This window comes from Mirounga leonina, unplaced genomic scaffold (assembly GCF_011800145.1).
Source record: "Mirounga leonina isolate KUSES-001 unplaced genomic scaffold, KU_Mleo_1.0 Mir_95, whole genome shotgun sequence".
Lineage (NCBI taxonomy): Eukaryota > Metazoa > Chordata > Mammalia > Carnivora > Phocidae > Mirounga > Mirounga leonina.
In genome coordinates, this window is record NW_023270865.1 from 1,772,845 (window position 1) to 1,792,033 (window position 19,189).

Below are 19,189 nucleotides of genomic sequence, written 5' to 3' on the forward strand. Positions count from 1 at the left end.
ATCTATCTATCTATCTATCTATCTATCTATCTATCTATCTATCTATCAATCTATCATCTATCTATCTATCTATCTATCATCTATCTATCTATCTATCTATCTATCTATCTATCTATCTATCTATCTATCTATCTATCTATAAAATCAGAAAAGGAAAGCTCTCAGGAAAGAAGCCGAGGGCTGAGGCCGGCAGATCATGGGGTTGGACCCGGAAGGGCCCCTGCCCCGGCGAGCAGCCCTGAAGGTGACAGAGGCCGGCCGGAGATCTGACACCACTGTCCTTACTACCATTCTGCATGGCAGTGCTTTTGGAGGGTACGGGGTGCTCGTTTGTTTGTGCAGATGCGGAAGCCCTTTTTGTGAACTTGCTATAGAGTAATTGAAGGAGAACAACCAAAGCTCGCTGCTGCTTTGCTTAACTCCGGAAGGGCTTTCCACTGCTCTGCACCAGTGCAGAGAAAGTCTGTGTTGCATACAAGACCGAGTCTGTTCATTGTACTTCGCTGTGTGTTTACACAGATCTGCGGGTCCTGATGGGCGCTCATGAAGACAATCCCACTGATGATGGAGGTTTAGGGAATGTGTCATCCACATGACCCTTGGCTGGGTTCTTGCACAAAAGCCAGTTTGCAGCCGGGACAGCTGAGGGTGGGTGAAGAGAGCCTGTGGTGGAGGGAAGGACAAAGCGGCCTGGAAGAGCAGATTTTGGGTGGAGCCTTGGCCGGGCCAGGAAGGGAGCAGGGGGCCTGCACTTTGCCCAGTGCGGGATCCAGAGCCCATTCCTTGCCTCAGGTTATTTTGGGCCTAGTACAAGTCTGTTCTGTAACTTGCGACAAGGTTCCTGGCTGTAGGACAGAGATGACAATCCTTGCCATTGTGTAGTGTTGGGGTGAGGTGTGAGTGAGGGGTCCACAGTAAGCGCACAGAGGAAGCCTGAAATCCACACCGGCAGGCTCTCCTGTATGATTGGCTGTGCGTCCTGAAAGCTCTGAGCTTCAGCCCCCTCCTGCCTAACGTGTGAAGTGAGTAACATCCCCCAGGGACACTGTGGGCTTTGTACAATGTTTCAGTGAGACCCTGGATGTGAAGGCGGACTCAGACTCCAAGAAACTGCAACAGTAACATCAAAGATCCCTGATCACAGAATCACCAAGACAAATTTAATAATAAGATTTTCATCATTCCAATATCGGGGAGAGTACCAAAAAGTAACACAGAGACATACAGTGAGCAAATGCTCTTGGAGAAATGGCCCCGACAGCGTCGCTCCATGCGACGTGGCCACAAACCTTCCATTTGTGAAAATGCAGGATCTTCCAAGTGCAATAAAGCAAAGTACAATAGAATGAGGTCTGCCTGTACCAAATGCGTTTATAAATAGAATGATGAACTGGATTGATGCTATTGCTAGGAAGCCATCACTTACTCCGTGGCAGCTAAGAGTTCAGTGGCAGAAATTAAACTCCAGTTCCCTTTGCATTTGCACCTAAAAAGGGTTCCGCACGTCTGGCAGAGACTGTTACTAGAAGCTCCCCCCTAAGGAAACGTGAGAAGGTGCCATTGCGTTCACCTCCGCCGTAGCTGAGAGTAGAGCAAGGAGCTGCCAGCAAGAGGCTGGACTAGGCATCCACCTGCAGCTCTGTCCCTCTCTGCTCCCTGATGAGACCCCCTCCGCTTCTCACCCCACACAGACTTTAACCAGCCTGTGGCTTTTCAAGACATCGTGATCATTTAACAAGTATTTAATAAGGGTACATACATAAAATAAGTTCAAATCGTCTGCGTTTGACTCAGATTGTGCTACAGGGATGTGAAGGGAGTTCCATCCGAAGAGGGTCCTAACTAGTTCAAGAGGGAGAAGACTCTTGTGAAGAAAAGCAGGCACAGGATGCCTCTGAGAACATACCTGAGGTTCCAGTCTCCACGCCCCCTGCACACTCTGCCTCCTGCACCCCGCTGTGCATGCCGCCTCCTACCCCGATCTGTACGGCCCCCGTGCACCTGTCTACACAAAGCTCCTGCAGGTTACTGTCCACACAAACCTCCTGAAACTGTCTACACTAGTTTCCCGTAGCTGTCTACACAAGGTCCGAGCAGACAGCTGTCTACACAGGATGACCGCAGCTGGACATCTGCACAGACCCAAGACCAGAGAGCAGTGGTGTGGGAAAGGCACTCACAGATGTGTGGTGACTGACGTCCCCTGAAGCCAACAGGAAACTCCTAAGAAATCTATGTCCCCTGTAGGCTCACAGTGGATTTTAATGGGCTTATTGATAATACATCTAGATTCATTAATGGGACTGGACAGCAACACCATGAAACCCCGCAAGAAATTATTGAAAACTCAAGTTGTCATCTCCAGCTTTCTGTTCCAGGTGAACTGCTAAGTGGGGGCTTTAAAGGGACTCCAATCCTTGCCCAACAGCCTGGCAATCCAACGTGAACCGATTGAGTGTAGGCTATATGGGCATCTACCTGTCTCAGGACTCCGAATCTCTAGGACAAGCCTCGTGAATGGAGTTTGCACTGAGACTACGTCACATCATTTCTTGTCTTCTCCACCTGCAAACCCTCGAGCGTGTATTCACTGTGTAGACTTCGGGTCAGTGCAAACCCAGCGAATCCCTGGCCCATTGCGTTGGTGAACCTTGGTGCTGGCTGAAGCTGGGGTGTGCAGCCTTATAAATCAGCCTGCAGAACAGAGCCCGGGGCCCACGTTTCCATGCCGTCATCCCTCCTTCCTGCCGAATGTAATGAAGGCTGGGCTATGGGCCCACAGCTGAGTCGGGGCTAAGGGTGGTTTCTAATACTGGGCACCACTACCTATAACATGCAGACACTTACCCTGCTTCTGATGGAAACCAAAGAGCTTTCTGACCACCCACTGATGGCCAAGCAAAGCTACTCAGACCCCACTGTCTCCAGACAGGTCTGTTTGCAGGACCTCTGTGGTCTGTGGAACCTCCTGGCTCCTTCAAGAGTGTGCGGGTTATCATATTCCAGATTGACCCCAAAGGTAATTTCACGCATACTGCAAAGCCCCAGCTCTTTCCCACTTGGGTCCACCACCCAAACGGTGTCTGATTTTCCACTGTGGGCATTTTATTTCTTAATTTCTCATTTTCTTAATCTTGGGCCATCATCATTTAAAAAAAATACCAGTGCCTGGGTCCACGCCAAGCCACCTGACCCGGAATCTCTCTCCTGGTGACTCCAATGCCATTCTGGCTTAAGGACATTAAGACGTGAAGTCACTTCATGTGGAATATGTAAACACCGAGAACGTTGGTGACTGTCAGTAAGTTTATGCTGAATTAAAGTGACCATTTTTAAATAGTAGCATTTACTTACGAGAAAAGTATATGATTTGAGAAGAGATCTTCATGGAAGGTGTGGAAAGCCAGCCAAGGCAAGAGAGATGTCAAAAGGATTGTCGGGGTCTCTGTGTTTAAAGGCTCCCTCTTCACCTGCTTCCTATCTTACGAAAAAGGTGATTCTGGCTCCAACAAGAGCCACTGGACACCCCCAGCTCCATCCATGAACACACAGTAAATTTCATCCTATGGACTCTGCTTCGCTCCCTCCCTCCCTCTCCTCCATTTCAAGACATGTATTTTAAAAAAAGTGTCACTTGACGAATATTTTTGCTTCATCAATATTAAGATGGCCAGGTTTAGCAAATAAAAATAAAATAAAATAAATACAGTTAAATTCAAAGTACAGAAAACCAACAAAACTTTAGAGGTAAACACTGCAGGGTACGTAGTAGGCACTTACATTACAAAAGTATCCACTGTTTATAAAAACAATCAAATGTGGGGCACCTGGGCGGGTCAGTCGTTAAGCATCTGCCTTCGGCTCAGGTCATGATCCCAGGGTCCTGGGATCGAGCCCCACATCAGGCTCTCTGCTCCGCGGGAAGCCTGCTTCTCCCTCTCCCACTCCCCCTGCTTGTGTTCCTGCTCTTGCTGTGTCTCTCTGTTAAATAAATTAAAAAAAAAAAATCTTAAAAAAAAACAATCAAATGTAACTGTCTTATATTTTATTTAGCAACTCTGGTATATTTACCTATTCATGTTTGACTATCTTATATATTCACATGTACATTATATTCTATGTGTATTGTACCTATTTATTGATTGTATCTATCATTTCTTGCAAAAGTCTAAGGGACACCTTTAAGGTCGAAGAGGTCTACTTTTGTGCTATATAAAATCAAACCTCGTGATGTTGTGCGTATGTCAAAACCCACAGAATGTGGGACACAAAGAGTGAACCCTAACATAAACTATGGACTTTAGTAAATAATGTATTGATATTCAATCATCCATTGAAACAAATGGACTACTAGGAACCAAGGTGCTAAGAGCCAGGGAAGCTGAGCCATGAGGAGGGGGCACAGGGAGCTCTCTGCATCTGCTGGGCAATTTTTCTGTGTCCCTAAAAATGCTCTTTCTCTGTGATAGGAGAAGTGCCATGTGTGAGCAGGGTCCATCTTCCTGCCTGTGAAGTTAGCAGGAAACCGAGGCTGGCCAAGGGGAAGCTGCCCGGGGAATTGGGCCTGGAGTGGGACTGCTCTGTGCTGCAGGCCGGGTGGGGGCTAGCGCTGTGGACCCCAAGCAAGTAAGTCCCCTGGAGCCCTTCTCTACCCGACCCTTCCCCTGTTAGGGCATTACTGGGGTCTTTCTCTGCTCCTCATACCATCTGACATTACGTGTTGCCCACTGCCCACAGCCACTGACTTCCCACCCTGGTGTCCTTGAAAGCACTCCCCAGCCCCACCCCCAATGTCCCCGCCAAACCTTGGCATTTAAACTTCCCAACAGCTGCTCTGAGTGGGGGCTGTGGCTTCCCACATGCAGAAGGGCAGAAGGAGGCTCCACAACATGAGTCCATACCTGCTCTGTGCTGGGCCTGGGGAAGCACAGGAGGGCCACCCACACCTGCCTTCAAGATCTCCACTCCCTCCACGGGGATTCCTCCTTACATGTTGTCCTAGGGGATGGCATTTCAAAATTTAAAACAGTGCTTTATTTTTTTTTAAGGTTTTATTTAAAACTTGGGCATTTATAAGTTATAATGTGTATTTTGCCTTTAAATCTCAAGAGATAACTGAATATTACAGAAGAAAAAAACTTTTTTTGGAAAACAAACAAGTTGGTTATTTTGGCTAATTTTACTTCTTGCATCTGGTTAACTGCACAGTTGCTATTGAAAATATGTCTAAGTCTACACTTTGAGTACAACAACTTTTTAATTTTTAAATCATAGATTGTCAGTGGGACACAGATTATATGAAAATCTTGATTGTTATAAGGGGTAATTATGCAAAAGACAAGAACAGATCAATGGAATGAATGTATAATTTGTGAATGCTGTTCTTTTCTGTTATGACAAATCTACACATTGCCGACCCTCAGAACACAGAGCCCAGACAGGCACAGTGACAATTAAATTCAGTCCTCTTTGTGATATCCCTAACTTCCATGCAAATCATGCTTTGCACATATTCTGTGAGGTTATCACTTGAAGGTGTATTTCCCAAGGTAGAAACCTAAAGCACATTGATTGAGCAGTTTAGAAGCCTGGTTTGCAAACGTTCAGTGTTCAGACATACAGTGTAGGCCTCATTTGTCCCCCTTGGTCCGTGGCTATCACTGGGCCTTCGGCCAGGATGAGGTCTGTGACTGACCCACCAGGGCAGGTGGGTGGGGATGCTGGGACCAGCCTAACCCAACAAGGAACCCCTTGCACAGCCTCCTGGGTGGGAGGAGCTAGGGTTTGGGGAGAGGGCTATTTGGGCCACTCAAAGAGCCACACGAGGAGTCTTGAGTGCCGCTCCCTCCCCTCTCCAGCCTGTGGAGGTGGCCATCCCACACTGGCTCGTCTGGGGTTCCCCTGCCAAGCAGCACCCACCTCCCAAGTGCACCCACTGCCCCCTCTGCAGGACCACTGTTCAGAGCCAGGGATGGGGCCACACCAAGGAGGCCACCCACCCTAGGCAGGGCTTATACTCCGTCTCTGGGGATGATCCCACTGTAGGAGCCAGCACCTGCCCCCAAGCATCCTGCCCCAAACTTCCAGGGCTCATGTGAGGGTGCCCCGGTACCACAGAGACATGCTTTTCTGGACCCCCTAACCCTGAGATGATTTAGAACCGTCCTGTTCCCTTCCCCACGTCAGAAGGTCTCTACTGGTGGCCTTTCCTGACCTCAAAGAGTTAGGCCAAAAGTGCACCTGGCCTGAGACTCACACCTCCCCTCCCCTCCCCAGCCCACAGCCCACCTGCAACTAGGCCTTCTTCTTGCCCATGGGGCCTTGTTTGCCCTGGGAAGGCAGGGAGAGCCCGAGGGGTGAGCACCTGAATACATTATTTGCTTCTACTTAACATAGTGAAGTCGGTTGAGTTGTTTACAATATAACTCATTTGTGGTTCTGTCTCCTAGCAGGCGGGCTTTATCTTCTTTAAAGCACAGCCTCAAGTCAGCCCCTGCCTTTATAAAAAGTCCAGCCCCACAGAAATGTTCAACACACTTTCTTCCACTCAGGGCTTGGGCTCAACCTCGCCCCCTCCCCACTCCAGATCCGACCTCCTGCAAGAAGCAGTTCGCCAAAGGCTGAGCCCTTTCAGTAACTCCTGTTTATATCTGGGCCCATTACCACCAAGGGCACTTTTATTTGAGGGGCTGAGTATCACATAATCATTATAAAACAAATTGTTTTTCCACTGCTTGAGAGTCAGGAAGGATAAACGTGGAGCTGGTCTGGGCCTCCTATTTAAGAGAACTAATGTCATGGCTGGGTACCGCCGGGAACCTGATCTGCTCCCCCCTCTCCCGCCCCCCTGCTTGGACCCAGGGGTAGGGATCCCCATCTCTAGGCCCTGGTGGGCTGATCCCACACCAGCCGTCCACCGTTTCCTCATCTGGGCTGCGCAGACCTCCAGGGTCCAGTCACCCCCCAAGGTGTGAATGGTGAGGAAGACTGAGCGGAGGTCTCTTCGGGGCCATAATGTCCCCCAGACAAACAACAAAGCCCTGACCCCAAAGGTTAGGGAGCGCACCACCTCCCCTGATCGGACCCTCACCTCCCAGTGCCTCCATCCCCCAGCGCTTCCCGCACCGGCGTGGCCTCTGTTGCCTCCTGTGGGTCCTGCCCTGGCTCAGGATCCTCTCCCAGGGCGCAGGAGGCTGGGGACGTGGTTCGGGCCCCACCCCTGAGCTACCAGCTCTGAGCCCGAGTCAAAGCTGCCCCACGGGGCCCAGAAAGGAAGGGGGAGGGACGGGCAGGATGGGAGAACCTCCCTGACCCAGGGCCTGCACTGCGGGCTGTAGCACAACGGAAACCGGGCGACCAAGCCCGCTCGCGGGCGCCCCCATCCGGGCCCCAGGCTGCGCTGCATACACAGGGCTCCTCACCACCTCCAGGCAGCCCACCGGCTAGTTCTTCAGCAGGAGCGCGGGGAGGGGTCAGGCAGTACGTCAAGGTGGCTACACTGGCTTTGCTGGGTCTGTAAAACCCTGACTTGGCCTGGCAAATTCCCCCAAAAGCAGCAGCAGCGCTGCGAGCCTCTGGTCTGCGGGCAGCGGCGCCGACGTGCCAAGGCTCCCTGGAGCGCCCTGACCCTCGCGGCGCTTCTCCGAGGCCGTCCCTGGAGGGGCCACCTGCCTGGCCTGCCCGCGCGGGGTGAGGGCGTCGGGGCGCCCCGCGGGGTCCGCTCCCGCGCGCCACTGCGCCGACCCCCCGGCGCGCAACGAGGGCCGCGGCAGGCGCGGGGTCCTCGCTCTCCGCAGCTTCGGTGTGGCTGTGGGCTCTGCGGCCCACAGACGCGCGGTGCCCGCGCAGGGAAGAGCGAAGGGGACGCCCCGAGCGCGGAGTCTCGCCCCTCCACCTGGCCGAGGCGGGGACACTCCTCACCTTGCAGCGGCGCTTCCGGGGCGCTGGGGGGAAGGGGATGCGCACCCCGGAACCAGCCCCGGAATGGGGCCTGAGCAGGGCGGCGGGACGGCAGAGCAAGGGACCTGCGGAAATCGGGGGAGCCCGGCGGGCCTCCCGGGAACCGGCAGCCACGGAGCGTTCGTGCGGGCTGGTCCACGGCCCAGGGCGCCTGCCTGCAGCCTCCTCTAAGGAGGCTCGAGGGTCAGATACCCCTCAGTGCCAAGGGGAGGGGGCCCAAAGCGGGAGAACTGGGCAGGCGGCTGGACTTGGAGCTCTCAGGCCGCAGTGGCATGGGGCGCATTCTGCCGCCGGAGATCCCAGGGTTGCAGCTCAGCATCCCCTCCGAACCCTGCAGCCCCCACTTCCAGGCGGCCCACCGGGGCCAGGCAGTCCGGCACAGCGGCGCCCGAGGGGTCCGCCGCATCTGCGCGCTCCCTTGACCTGCTGCTGCGCTGCAAGTCGGGGTGGCTGCCTTTTGGGGCCTCGGTGCGACCCGTGAAGCGTGGCGCGCTGCGCTGGAGGATGGCAGGGCACAAGTGGGCCTGGGGTGTCAGCTGCAAGGCGTCCCCACCTCGGACAGCTTAGGCGTCCGAAGAGCTTGGACAAAAGCAGCGCCCGGAAGAAATGACTGTGTTGTGCCAGGACAAAACACGTGAGCTCCGACCCGACCCTGGTGGGGCTTTAGGGACATTAAGGAGCTGGGGGCCCCCAGGGAGAAGGCGGCGGGCGCCTCCAGCTCGCGCACCTGCACGCAGGGCCGCCGGCGTCTGGGCCGCAGAGGGCGACAGCGCCCACAGCCGCGGTGCTCCTTCCGCGCAGTGGAGCCGCTTCCCCGCGGCGCACGCGGCCTTTCCCTCCGAGCTCATCCGGACACCGACCAGCCGCCGCTCCCGCTAACCCGGGCCACCTGTTTGTGCCCAGCTAACCTGCCAACTCACGACCCAACCTCTAGGGCCGAAGACCAGCCCCCTCGCCGTGCCCAGGCGGGGGGGAAGGGGGAGCGGGGTGCACGTGGGACCCGCACCCGCGCCGGGCGAAAGCGCAGCTCCCTTCCAACCCCAAGCCAGGTCGGCCCCTTTCCGCTGGGATTCGCAGGGCCTAGGAACAGGGGTCCTCCCCCAGCCCCTCTCCCCTGTTGGAAGATGCCAGGGGTGAAAGTGTTCGCTTTGCCCTTTCTCTTGATCTTGGAGGAAAAGGCAAGAGCTAGGACGGGCACCCGTATGGGCCTCAGACCTTCCTCGCTGCCGAGCGGTTCCCCGGCCACTGACTTTGATCAGCCTTATTAATCCCAGCTGCGCTCTATCTGTTTGTCATTTGCCCCCTTTTCCTCCGGAATCATTATTTATGGCTGGGGGAGGGGAGGGGAAGGTGCCCACCGCTGGAAGGGAACCTGGGAGGGAGTTGCTGAGGGCGGGAAGGTGACTGTGGGTGTTTTCCCTAAAGGTCACCGGAAAGGAGGAGTGGGCAGGGGCCTGGTCGGACCAGCTCCGCTTTGAATCCTTGCTCAAGAGCATTAACTAATTACGGATCAGAGAAATGAAAAAAAAAAATACTCCTTTAAATAACCAAAGGTAATTATAACCCTGTTGTTGACACTAAGGATTAATAATTGATCAGGAGTTACACACAATAAATTGTCAATTTATCTCCCCACAAAAAATGCCAGCGCTCCTGTAGTGTTGTGTTTCCTTTCTGCCCTCTGGGTATTTCCTATGAAGATCCACTCTGTTCCCATTTGGAGGCATCCCTAAACCTCACAGTTTGCTTCTTTAAGAATATTAGATATAATTTGTGTTCAGTGCCATATAGAACAAAGTAACACTGGGGACACCTTTTTTAAAGACTTTCCCTTATTATCTTGGGTCCAGACTTAAATAAACGAACAAAAACCATTCTTCCTCTTTCCTTTTACCTGGGATTTCAGAAGAACAGAGGAGGGAGATTTCATAACTCATTCTTTTTTAATTATATTGCCAGTATAGTCCTCCTTAATAATATCTTCAGTTTTTATTTTTCCTAGAAAGAGAGAACGCTCTGCCCTCCGTGGAGAGAACAGGAGCCTCTTCTCTGCTTGGAGGTGCAGTGAGCCTACATGCCTCTGTTTGCAGGAGATACGGTGAGAAGGCAGGGAAGCATGCAAATGGGGGTGTCTGCACCCTAAAACAAGCGCTCTCTCCTTTGCCTCCCAAGGCGAGGTCTACCCGCACATCATGAAATACTGGTCCCATGCCGCTCCAGCCAAAGCAGAGGAGCGGGTTGGCATGAGCTGTCCTTATGTCCCACAGAAAGTAATTTTCAGCAACTGGAAAATTATATTGTCATAGATTACTTCTTCTCATAATAAGCCTTTAAAATATCTGTAGGGATTTGTCACTTACATAAAGGTTTGAAAATACATCAAAGGGACATGTCCCCTTTGCGATTTGTAGAAATTCAAATGATGTTAATCATAATATCCACGTATCACAGGCTGTGTATTGTTCCCAAGATTGCCTCCTGGCTTAACACATTTTTAAAATGTTTCAAATGTTATTTTTGTAAAAAGCTGTGTAAAAACACTTATTTCATAGATCTACTTATACCCTTAATTTGGGGTTAAAATAAATGCTTTTCTTGGGATTGTCAATGCACCTAGGAAAAATCATGTGTTAGATAATCACTGCGTAGTGTTCTTTGGAGGAAACTTTCTAATAAGTCAGTGTATTGCTTAGATTCGAAAGGGTTGCCTCAGACGGAAGAAATGATCGGTTCGGCATGATTCTTTTCCAGACTGACGTCTGTTCACTCGACACTAGCAGTGGAAGTTCAGCGCGCATTTATTCTGCAACGACAGAAAGCTCACGGCCCACTTGACGCTCAGCCTCTGCGGTAAGTCTCTGAAGCCAGTTCCCCGACCCTGAAACGCAGGCGGGCTGGAGGGCGCGGGGTCCCCCGCGCCCCGCGCCGCCCGAGCCCGCAGGTGTCCCGAGGCGGCCCGCGGGGAGCCCCGCCGGCCGGCCCGCGCCCGCCGCACCCCCTCGGGCGGGGCCGCGGCCCCGGCTCTGCGCGCTCCCGCCCTCCGGCCCCGCGCCGGACGAAGGTGCGCGAAGTTCTTTTCAAGTTTCAAAGGCAGTTGCTGGGCAGCTTTGCAGAAACAGTAACTCTTTTATTGGGAACAAATGTTGCCATTTGACGGGCAAGCGCTCCCGGGGCTCTCGGCAGCGCCCGGCCCCCGGGGTCCACCTGAGATGAGAGCGGGGGTTCCGATCAACCAGCCCCCGCGCAGCGCGGGCCGCGGAGGGCCGAGCCCCGCACGCCGACGGACGCGAGCGCCAGGCCCGGCCCGGCCCGGCCCGACGGCCCCGCGCCCCGCTCGCCAGCGCCCCGCGCCGGGCTGCCGGCTCCGGGAGCTGCAGGCGCCTGTCTAGGCCGGCGGCAGTTCTGATTGAGTAGACTTTAAAGCAAAAATAAAAATCAGACCCACCCCGACCTCCTCCCTCGGTGAAGGTTCTCTCTCTCTCTCTCTCTCTCTCTCTCTCTCCCTCCCTCTTCTCTTTCTCTCTCCCCGCTCTCTCTCCTCCCTCCTCCTCCCCCTCTCTTCTTCCTCCTGCATCTTTCCTAATGATCTTCACGGAGGAGAGCTCATAAATCACTCTGCATTTCTCTTTTAAAAAGATCCCTCTAAACACCTGCGGGTTTTATGTTCTTAGCACACATTTAAAAATCAAGTTCTCCAGAATGAAATTCAGGTCAGGAGGCAGGGTGAGTAAGTTATGGAAATCTTTGACAATTTGTTGGGCATATAAACATCAAAGAATATTCGTTAGCCTGAGCTAATCTCCTGAGCTGCTTCGAGTTTTCAGCAACTGAAAGGTGCGGTTGTCCAGAGAACCGGGTCGGGCACGGAGGTGGGTGTGGGCGCGTGCGCGTGCGGGAACGGATCACATGTCCAGGTAAAACAACCTTCTGTTCCAAAGGGAGGCAGCTCTTACCCAGGCTTCAATTTCTGGACATAGGCACAAAGATCAATTTTTGTTCGGGCTTCCCACTCCCATACTCTATACTTCTCTAAGAGACACAGTGCCTTAATTGTTGATGTGTGGTCATTAGGATGTGTGGTCTTGAAGTGTTTAATTTGTTAGAATTAAAAATTCCATACTTTGCCGTGAAGTCTTCCAAATACTCAAATTATAATATTACATATGACAGATATTTCTGCCATGTGCATTGTATTCCCTGCTGATTTAGGAAATATGGCTAATATTAATAAAAGCAAACTACTTCATCCCTTAATATTGCGCTTGAAAATGCTATCTGGAGGGGAAAAAATCATTATCTTCATGGAAACTCTATGAAGGTTTTACATCTGAAACAAAAATGAGCAAAGGAGCTCACAGCTCACTTTTCCGCTCACAGACCTCACATTTGTTTTCTTCCAGACTCGCTGCCACAGAGAGCCATGGTTTCCCATGTGAAAAATCTTCCCTGTCACCAAGAAATAGCTCAGCTCCAAACATTTCCATGTCTCTTACTTGGGGAGGCAGGGAGGAGAAAACAAAGCAAAACAAAACAAAACAGCTCTCTACCCTAAAGGTTGGCTTTATGTCTAGCCTCCAAATGCTTATACACCCAAAACCAACAAAATGCCTAAGAAGTAGCAGAAAACCAAAACCTTGATCTACTCCTTTTCTCAGGAGACAAACCACAACTGCTCCTCCCCACTGGCCTGGCTCAGTGTCCAGTTAACAGCCCCCTGGCTTTGCCTCAAGTACCTAAGATTACTTTCAAATACCCTTTCTAACAAGACCCCAGCAAGAGGCCACTAATTTCTACCGCACAAAAAGCCACTGGAGAGAGATCCGTTTGTCAATATCAACTGGTCCAGCAATTTCCCATCCTCAGACACATCGGCCTATCGGAGCTGGCAGATGTTTAGACAAGATTTTATAAATTGTTCAATATCAGCCCATAATGAACCCCAACTGACCATTCCAAAGCAGCTAAAAGCATCCGGGACATCCCCCGCTGGGATCCAATAATGCGCTCATGCTGCAGCATTATTAATCATGGAATAAAACAGATGAACCTCTTGAAAAGTAAGTGTATGATTGATTAAAGGGCAATCTAAGAAGCTATTATTCTTGTTTTATAACCGTAAGTTATATTCACTCAATTTATCTTTGGAAAGGAAATAAATGATTGTTCATCTCTTCTCTGAAATCATATTATATGGATATCCATATAATTTTGCTGAAAATTAAAGTGACAGGTTTGCTGCTTTTATGATACTAATCAAAGGGAATACGCTACTTGCCTACAAATTCTAGACTTGTTCTATAATTAGATGGTGAGCAGCACAATAACCAGGTCATAGTCTAAGGTTGTTTAAACTTTTCTTTTCCCCCAGGGTAAGGGTAAGAGCCACCGAAAGGAAAATAAATCTCTCCTCCCAGATTTTCACCTTGTGTTCAATGTGCGATACAGGAAAAGGAGAGTCAAGGCCCTTAAATCTAAATAATCTATGCCAATGTGGATAATTCCGGCTTTAAAATAAACAATGACTTCCATCAGCAATGTATGGTCAGTCAGAGGTGTGACTCCCTACTAACCTTGCTATCAGGATTCTCCAGCTCACCTTAAGGAGAAGGTTCAATAAGCCAGCATAGAAATAAATATAAAATGGGTCCTAACGCATAAGGATGTCAGGTCATTTTATTTGGCCAAGTTTAAAAAATTGACACTAACAAGTAATCTGCATATTCAGAGCAGAAAAATCTTAATTTTCTTGCAATACGTGTGCATATAAATAATCCAAAACTGGATGTTACTGCCCTACTGTGTATTTCTCTTCCATCTGCCTATCTCCTTTTTTTATGAACGGGAGAAGGGAGAGATTATTTTACACATTTTCATTAAAAAGCCTGAGGTCAGATCACCTGGGGGGAGGGGCTGCGATTACCTGGGGCTTCCTACCCAGATCACTCTCCTAGGAAAAATGAGCCCCAAACACCATATTGTCGTGTAGACTAGTCTGTTTTTATTTACAATTTAAGATATAAATTAGTAAAGAATTCTTGTTAAACAACCAACAAAGATTGTATAACCAGCAAAGTTCAAATAAAAACCAGGCAGAATTTATTTACAAAAAGTTTAGATTCCATTGCAATACAACTTGCATAAATTACTAGAAGCTTTATATCATTATAAAAATAAATATCAAATTTGTTTCCACTTCTTAAGTACTCAAGTTCTTCAATCACATTTTATTTCTACTGTGTACATCTTTTACAAATAAATTTTACAGTAAATCCTATCACACCTATAGAATATATACCGTGGCAATGAAGTGATCAATTCAAGATATCCTGAGAAAAAAGATTGTTTTCAGAAGTCACACATACATTGGGGAAGCTATACTATGCCAACAAATTCACGTTATGTCCAACAAAGGTCTGTTCGGTTAGAGTCTGTGGATCCTTCTCCTTTACAGCGGCACAAGATGCGGTCCGGGTTTAGAGATGTGATTTTTATATCTGTATATTTATGAACTTGGGGAGAGAGAATGGCCTGCTGACTTTTTTTTTTTTTTCCAAAGCAATTGTGACACCTACCTGTGGACCAAGGAAAAAACCAAATCATCCCAAATCCTTCAGTTGCACACCAACATCATCACAGTATAAAAACGGGTCGATCTGAAGTGATTGTGCCTCTTTCCCGACATCATCCAGATCTGTGATTAGTGATTTTGCCTAGCTGTAAGGTAGGGATTTTTTTGAGATACTGCTGTGAGCCAGGTGAGCCGCAGGGTCCTATCTAGTCCATCTAGACACGGGGGCAGGTCTGATAAACGGCTAGTGCTTCTCGTGTCTCTTAGGCTTACTCTGCAAACACCACCTCTAAAGGGTCCTGATGCCCCAGGCTTCAGCAGCACTAGCTCATCAAAGCCAGTGTCTATTACGCGTCTAGTGTAGTAAAAAATGGTTCCAAACGGCATACAAATACCCCAATTTTAATAATGTATTTTTCAAAGAGAAAACAACAGCTGTGGTGCAATAGACACGTTCCCGTTAAAGGAGCGATCTGTCACAGCAGAACTTGGGTGGGAAAAGAGGGACTCTTAAGAAAACAGAATGGCTACTTTCCCACTTCAAGGAAAAAAAAAAACACCGAAGAACATTGCAAGGCTCTGTCCTCAGACTCCACGACAAGAAGCAAGAAATATACAGTAAGCAAGTTTACAGTGCAGTTGGTGCTGGAGGCTCCCCCAGGGTGGGAGGCAACCCCAGGGTGCCCACTTACTTGCATTGCTGCGCAGGGCGCCTTCTATAGGTAGGGCTGAACGCCCCCACCAACCACGGTGCAGCCCTCACTGGCATCTGTCAGGGGAGGGGGCAGTTAGTCAGAACCTGACCCCAGAGCCATCTGTCTCCCAGACAGCTGCACACCCACCAGCCCGCACACCCATGCATGCTCGCTCCCTGAACGCACAACACAGTTTAGGGAAACTGTCTGAGCGGCCACTGCTGGAGACAGATTTGGGGCATGTTTCCTGTTCTCATTTTCGTTTCTTGTCTGAGCTCCTTCTGCAGGTCTTATCAACTCATGCCTGAATCATGAGCCACGGGAACAGACACACAGAGAGGGCAAGGGAGCGGCAGGCTCTGGTCTTCTATCTGGAAGAACTAGCGCCTCTCAGAGTTACTACAACGTCGTGTTTCCTTCCAGCCCAAAGCAGAAGACTCAGCAGAGACTCTCCGAGCGGAGAACACACCAAAGCTTCTGCTCAATCTACCGGGAGACAAGCTGTAATTTGCATTTTGTGACAATTTGTTTTTTTGCGGAAACCAATCATGATAATAATACCAATCGTAACCATAATAGTAAGTTAAGTAACATGGAAGTAATAAAGGGCTAAGCCTCATTGCAAGGCAAGGGTCGCCCTGCCCTCTCCTCCCCTTTTCAGGGCTACCGCCGCCCCCTGCACCTCCCCTAACTTCTGGTCAGAGTGGCGCCTTTCGCAACAAAGGCTCCCTCCCGAGCCAGGCCCAAGGGTCTCCCCGGGCCCTGACCCAGCCCTTCTCGGAACCGCTGACTAATCGGGCCCGCCCGCTCTCCCTCCCCGGAGGCCCCGCGCGCCGCAGCCGCCTACCTTTCTTGGGCTCGTAGCCGCCGCCCGGGGGCCGGTAGTGGGGCTCCAGCGGGTGCGCGCCCGCCTTGCCCGCGTCGCTGGCCGCCTTGGGCGCGGAGTGCAGCGCCTCTCCGGGGGCCGCGGCCGCCGAGCTGTACCGCAGGAGGCCCTGGCCCTGCAGCGCCGCGTTCAAGTTCCCGTAGTTTGTGTAGTTGCCGTAGAAGGGCGACGTGTAGTAGAGGTGGCGGCCGAGCAGCGGCGAGGCGGGGTAGGGCGAGCCGCCCGGCGGCGCCCCGGCGGAGGCGGGCGCGGCGGCCGCGGGCAGCCCTGGCGGCGCGCAGCCCGGGCCCAGGCTTGGCTGCTTGAGGTCCGACGTGGCGATCTCGGCCAGAGACCACAGCTTGGGCTTGCTGGCGGGCTGCGGCGCGCCCGGCGACGTCCGGCTGCCCAGGGGCATCTTGCCGCCGCCGCCGCCGCCAGCGCGGGGCGCGGCCTCCGGCGGGGGGCTCAGCAGCGGCGCCTCCACGCCGGTGAGGGGCGACGAGGTCACGGGCTTGGGCGGCGCCACGTCCCGCTCGCCCTCGTCCTCGTCGTCGTCGTCGTCCTCCAGGTCGTCGTACTTATCCTTGCACTCCGAGCCCGACTCGCACAGGGGGTCCCCGGCCCGGCACGGCAGCTTCTCCCCGTCCGACTCGGCTGAGCACGAGTGGTCCGTGAGCGAGTCGACGTGCAGGCTGATCCCTGCAGGGGCGCGGGCAGGGCTGTGGGACGCGGCGACGCGCGGCCCCGGGCGCCCTCCTCCCCACGTGATCTCCCACCTCCACCCCACCCCAGCCACGTCCTCGGGGGAGCACAGCCTCCCCAGGAAGTGCCCGAGGACCGACTCGGTCGGCCCCCCGCGCACCTGGGGGCGGCGGGCAGCGCCTTCCCCGACCTGGGCTCCGCGCCCGCCTGGGAAGAAAGCTCCCCCCAAGACCTCGCGCCAGCCGCGGCCCCGCTCACCTTCGTCCTCCGCCGACGTCTCCGTGCCCTCCTGCGCCTTGTCGGGACTCTCCCCCTTGCTCCTTGCAGCGTCGCCCTCGTCCTCGTCCTCATCCTCGCTTTTGTTTCTCGGGGCCCACGTCATCTTGTTCTCCTTCTTGAGGCGCCGGCGCGCGTTGGCGAACCAGGTGGAGACCTGCGTGAGGGTCATCTTGGTGATGATGGCCAGCATGATCTTCTCGCCCTTGGTGGGGTAGGGGTTCTTGCGGTGCTCGTTGAGCCAGGCCTTGAGCGTGGCCGTGGCGTCCCGCGTGGCGTTCTTGCGGTACGCCGGGTCGTTGAGCTGGTACGGGTAGGCCGCGCTGCCGTACGGGTGGTAGCTGATGGCGCCCGTCATGCCGGTCGTGTGGGCGTCGTAGGGCGCGCCCTGGAACCAACAAGAGCCTGGTTAGCGGGGTGTGCGGGAACCTGGCCCTCACCGGCCCAAACGTGACCCCTCCGCCCTCCCAATGCCGCCTTTTCCAGGGTGAGTCCCGCGCTGGAGCCTTATTGCCCGCAGCAAATGAGCAGAAGAAAACGCAGCGCATACTTTAAAACAGGCTGCTAATCACGAAAACGCTGCAGTTCTAATCTCGAATTTTTGAACTATTTCACTTTCCTAAAATGACGTATCTTCCCCCCAAATATCCCTGAGCTGCGGGCACAGATGTACGCAAACATGCACACACACGGACCCACAGGTACTTTCTTGATATCTAAATTTCTCTGGCTGGCTCCCCCTACTCCCCCTTCCCCGCCCTTATATGGTTAAAAAACCACCCCGGAGCCCCCGCTCCGCTATTCACCGCTCTAAAGCTCCGCAAATCCAATTTGCAACTCAGAAGCCAGTCACCGTTTCGAATTCTTCAAATACGCGGTAATTAGCATTTTAATTCAGCCTTTAACGTTTAAATTCGAGACATTTGCAGCCTCCGCCAAGGCCCCAGCTCCGATGTCGCTGCCCCCGAATTCCACCGAGGGCGGGCCATGGCGACAACACCCCCCCTCCCCGTAACGGCCTCAATCGCCCGAAACTGGCGTCACCACCAACGGGCCGGGCCCAGCTGCGGAACCAGAGGCGAGCGGGCCGACCCCAGGTCGGGGAAGCAGGGGCTACTCTCCGTACGCAGGGACTGAGGCGGCAGTTAGGGTTGCCGCACGCCCGCCGACACGTTTTTGGAAAGCACGGCCTTGTGCGACAGATTAAGGCCAAGATCCTGTCGCGCCTGGCAGGGCCCCTGAGCTGCCGCCGAGCCTCCGCTCCCTCCCCCCAACCCGGGGACCCCCAAGCCCTGCAAGTGAACCCGAAGCGCCCGGCAGTCGCCCCGGACGCCCCAGGGGCGCCGAGCCTCGCTCCCCGGGCCGAGAGAAGCGAGCTCCCGGCCCGCTCTGCACTCCTCGCCCGGCTTCAGCGCGTGAACGAAGGACAACCCAGCACAGATTCCCGACCCCAGCGGTGTCGCACTTCTCAGGCTCTTTGGGAACATCACCCCGAAAGCCAAGGGGAAGCGGTGCGGACCCCCGGTGTGAGGGACGTCTCCATGGAGCGGGCCGCGCTGCCTCTCCCTCCGGCCTCCTGTCCCGCCCGCGGCGCGGCGGCCCGCGTCCGAGACTCCGGAGCCACCGCCCACGGCACTTCCCCGCGCCCTCGCGCCCCGATCGCGGTCCCGTCGCCCGGGTGTCCCGCGTCCCCTCCCACCCGCCTGCGCGCGGTTACCATGTAGGACGGGAAGCCGGCGGCGGCGGCGGCGGCGTCGGCCGAGTACTGCAGCGGGCTGCCGAAGCCGGTGGCCGCCTGTGCCGTGAAGGCCGCGGAGCCCGGGTAAGGGCTGAACGCCGAGCCCGACGCCGAGCGAGCCAGCTCCTCGCTGCGCGGCGCCGCCAGCGCCGACGCGCCGTACGCCGGGCACGAGTAGAGCGCCAGCGAGCCGGGCGCCTGGTACAGGTAGCCCTGCGGGTAGGACATGGTGGGCGCGGGGCGCGGGGCCCGCGTCACGCCGAGCAGCGGGCAGGGCGCGCGGCGCCCTCCATCCACGCCCGGCCGGGGCGCGGCGCGGCGGCGGGCGCGGGGGCCCCGGGCCGAGCCTGCCCGGCCCGCGCACCAGCCCCGCAGGCGGCGCC

The 19,189-nt window shown here is 53.7% G+C and overlaps 1 protein-coding gene across 2 annotated transcripts; it reads right to left on the minus strand.

Annotated features, from left to right (window-relative positions):
* Positions 1 to 13,941: 13,941 nt before the first annotated feature.
* Positions 13,942 to 19,086, minus strand: IRX2 (iroquois homeobox 2). 2 transcript variants are annotated; one of them, XM_034998787.1, is made up of 5 exons: positions 18,786 to 19,086; positions 17,051 to 17,456; positions 16,070 to 16,789; positions 15,220 to 15,296; positions 13,942 to 14,531 (listed from the first exon to the last, which is right to left on the minus strand). In XM_034998787.1, exons 1-4 carry the CDS (start codon positions 19,032 to 19,034, stop codon positions 15,244 to 15,246), a joined length of 1,428 nt encoding a protein of 475 aa, XP_034854678.1. In that variant the 5' UTR covers positions 19,035 to 19,086; the 3' UTR covers positions 13,942 to 14,531; positions 15,220 to 15,243. The 2 variants fall into 2 exon arrangements, with proteins under 2 accessions (XP_034854678.1, XP_034854677.1); XM_034998786.1 differs by having other exon boundaries at positions 13,942 to 15,296.
* Positions 19,087 to 19,189: the final 103 nt, after the last annotated feature.

What these genes read in the sequence shown, in the direction of transcription:
- IRX2 (XM_034998787.1), bottom strand. Translation starts at nt 19,034, where the DNA reads ATGTCCTACCCGCAGGGCTACCTGTACCAGGCGCCCGGCTCGCTGGCG. An exon ending in CCGGCTTCCCGTCCTACATG is followed by an intron (nt 17,457 to 18,785) that starts GTAACCGCGCGC and finishes TGTTGGTTCCAG; the next exon opens with GGCGCGCCCTACGACGCCCA. An exon ending in CGGCTACGAGCCCAAGAAAG is followed by an intron (nt 15,297 to 16,069) that starts GTAGGCGGCTGC and finishes CTCCCCTGACAG; the next exon opens with ATGCCAGTGAGGGCTGCACC.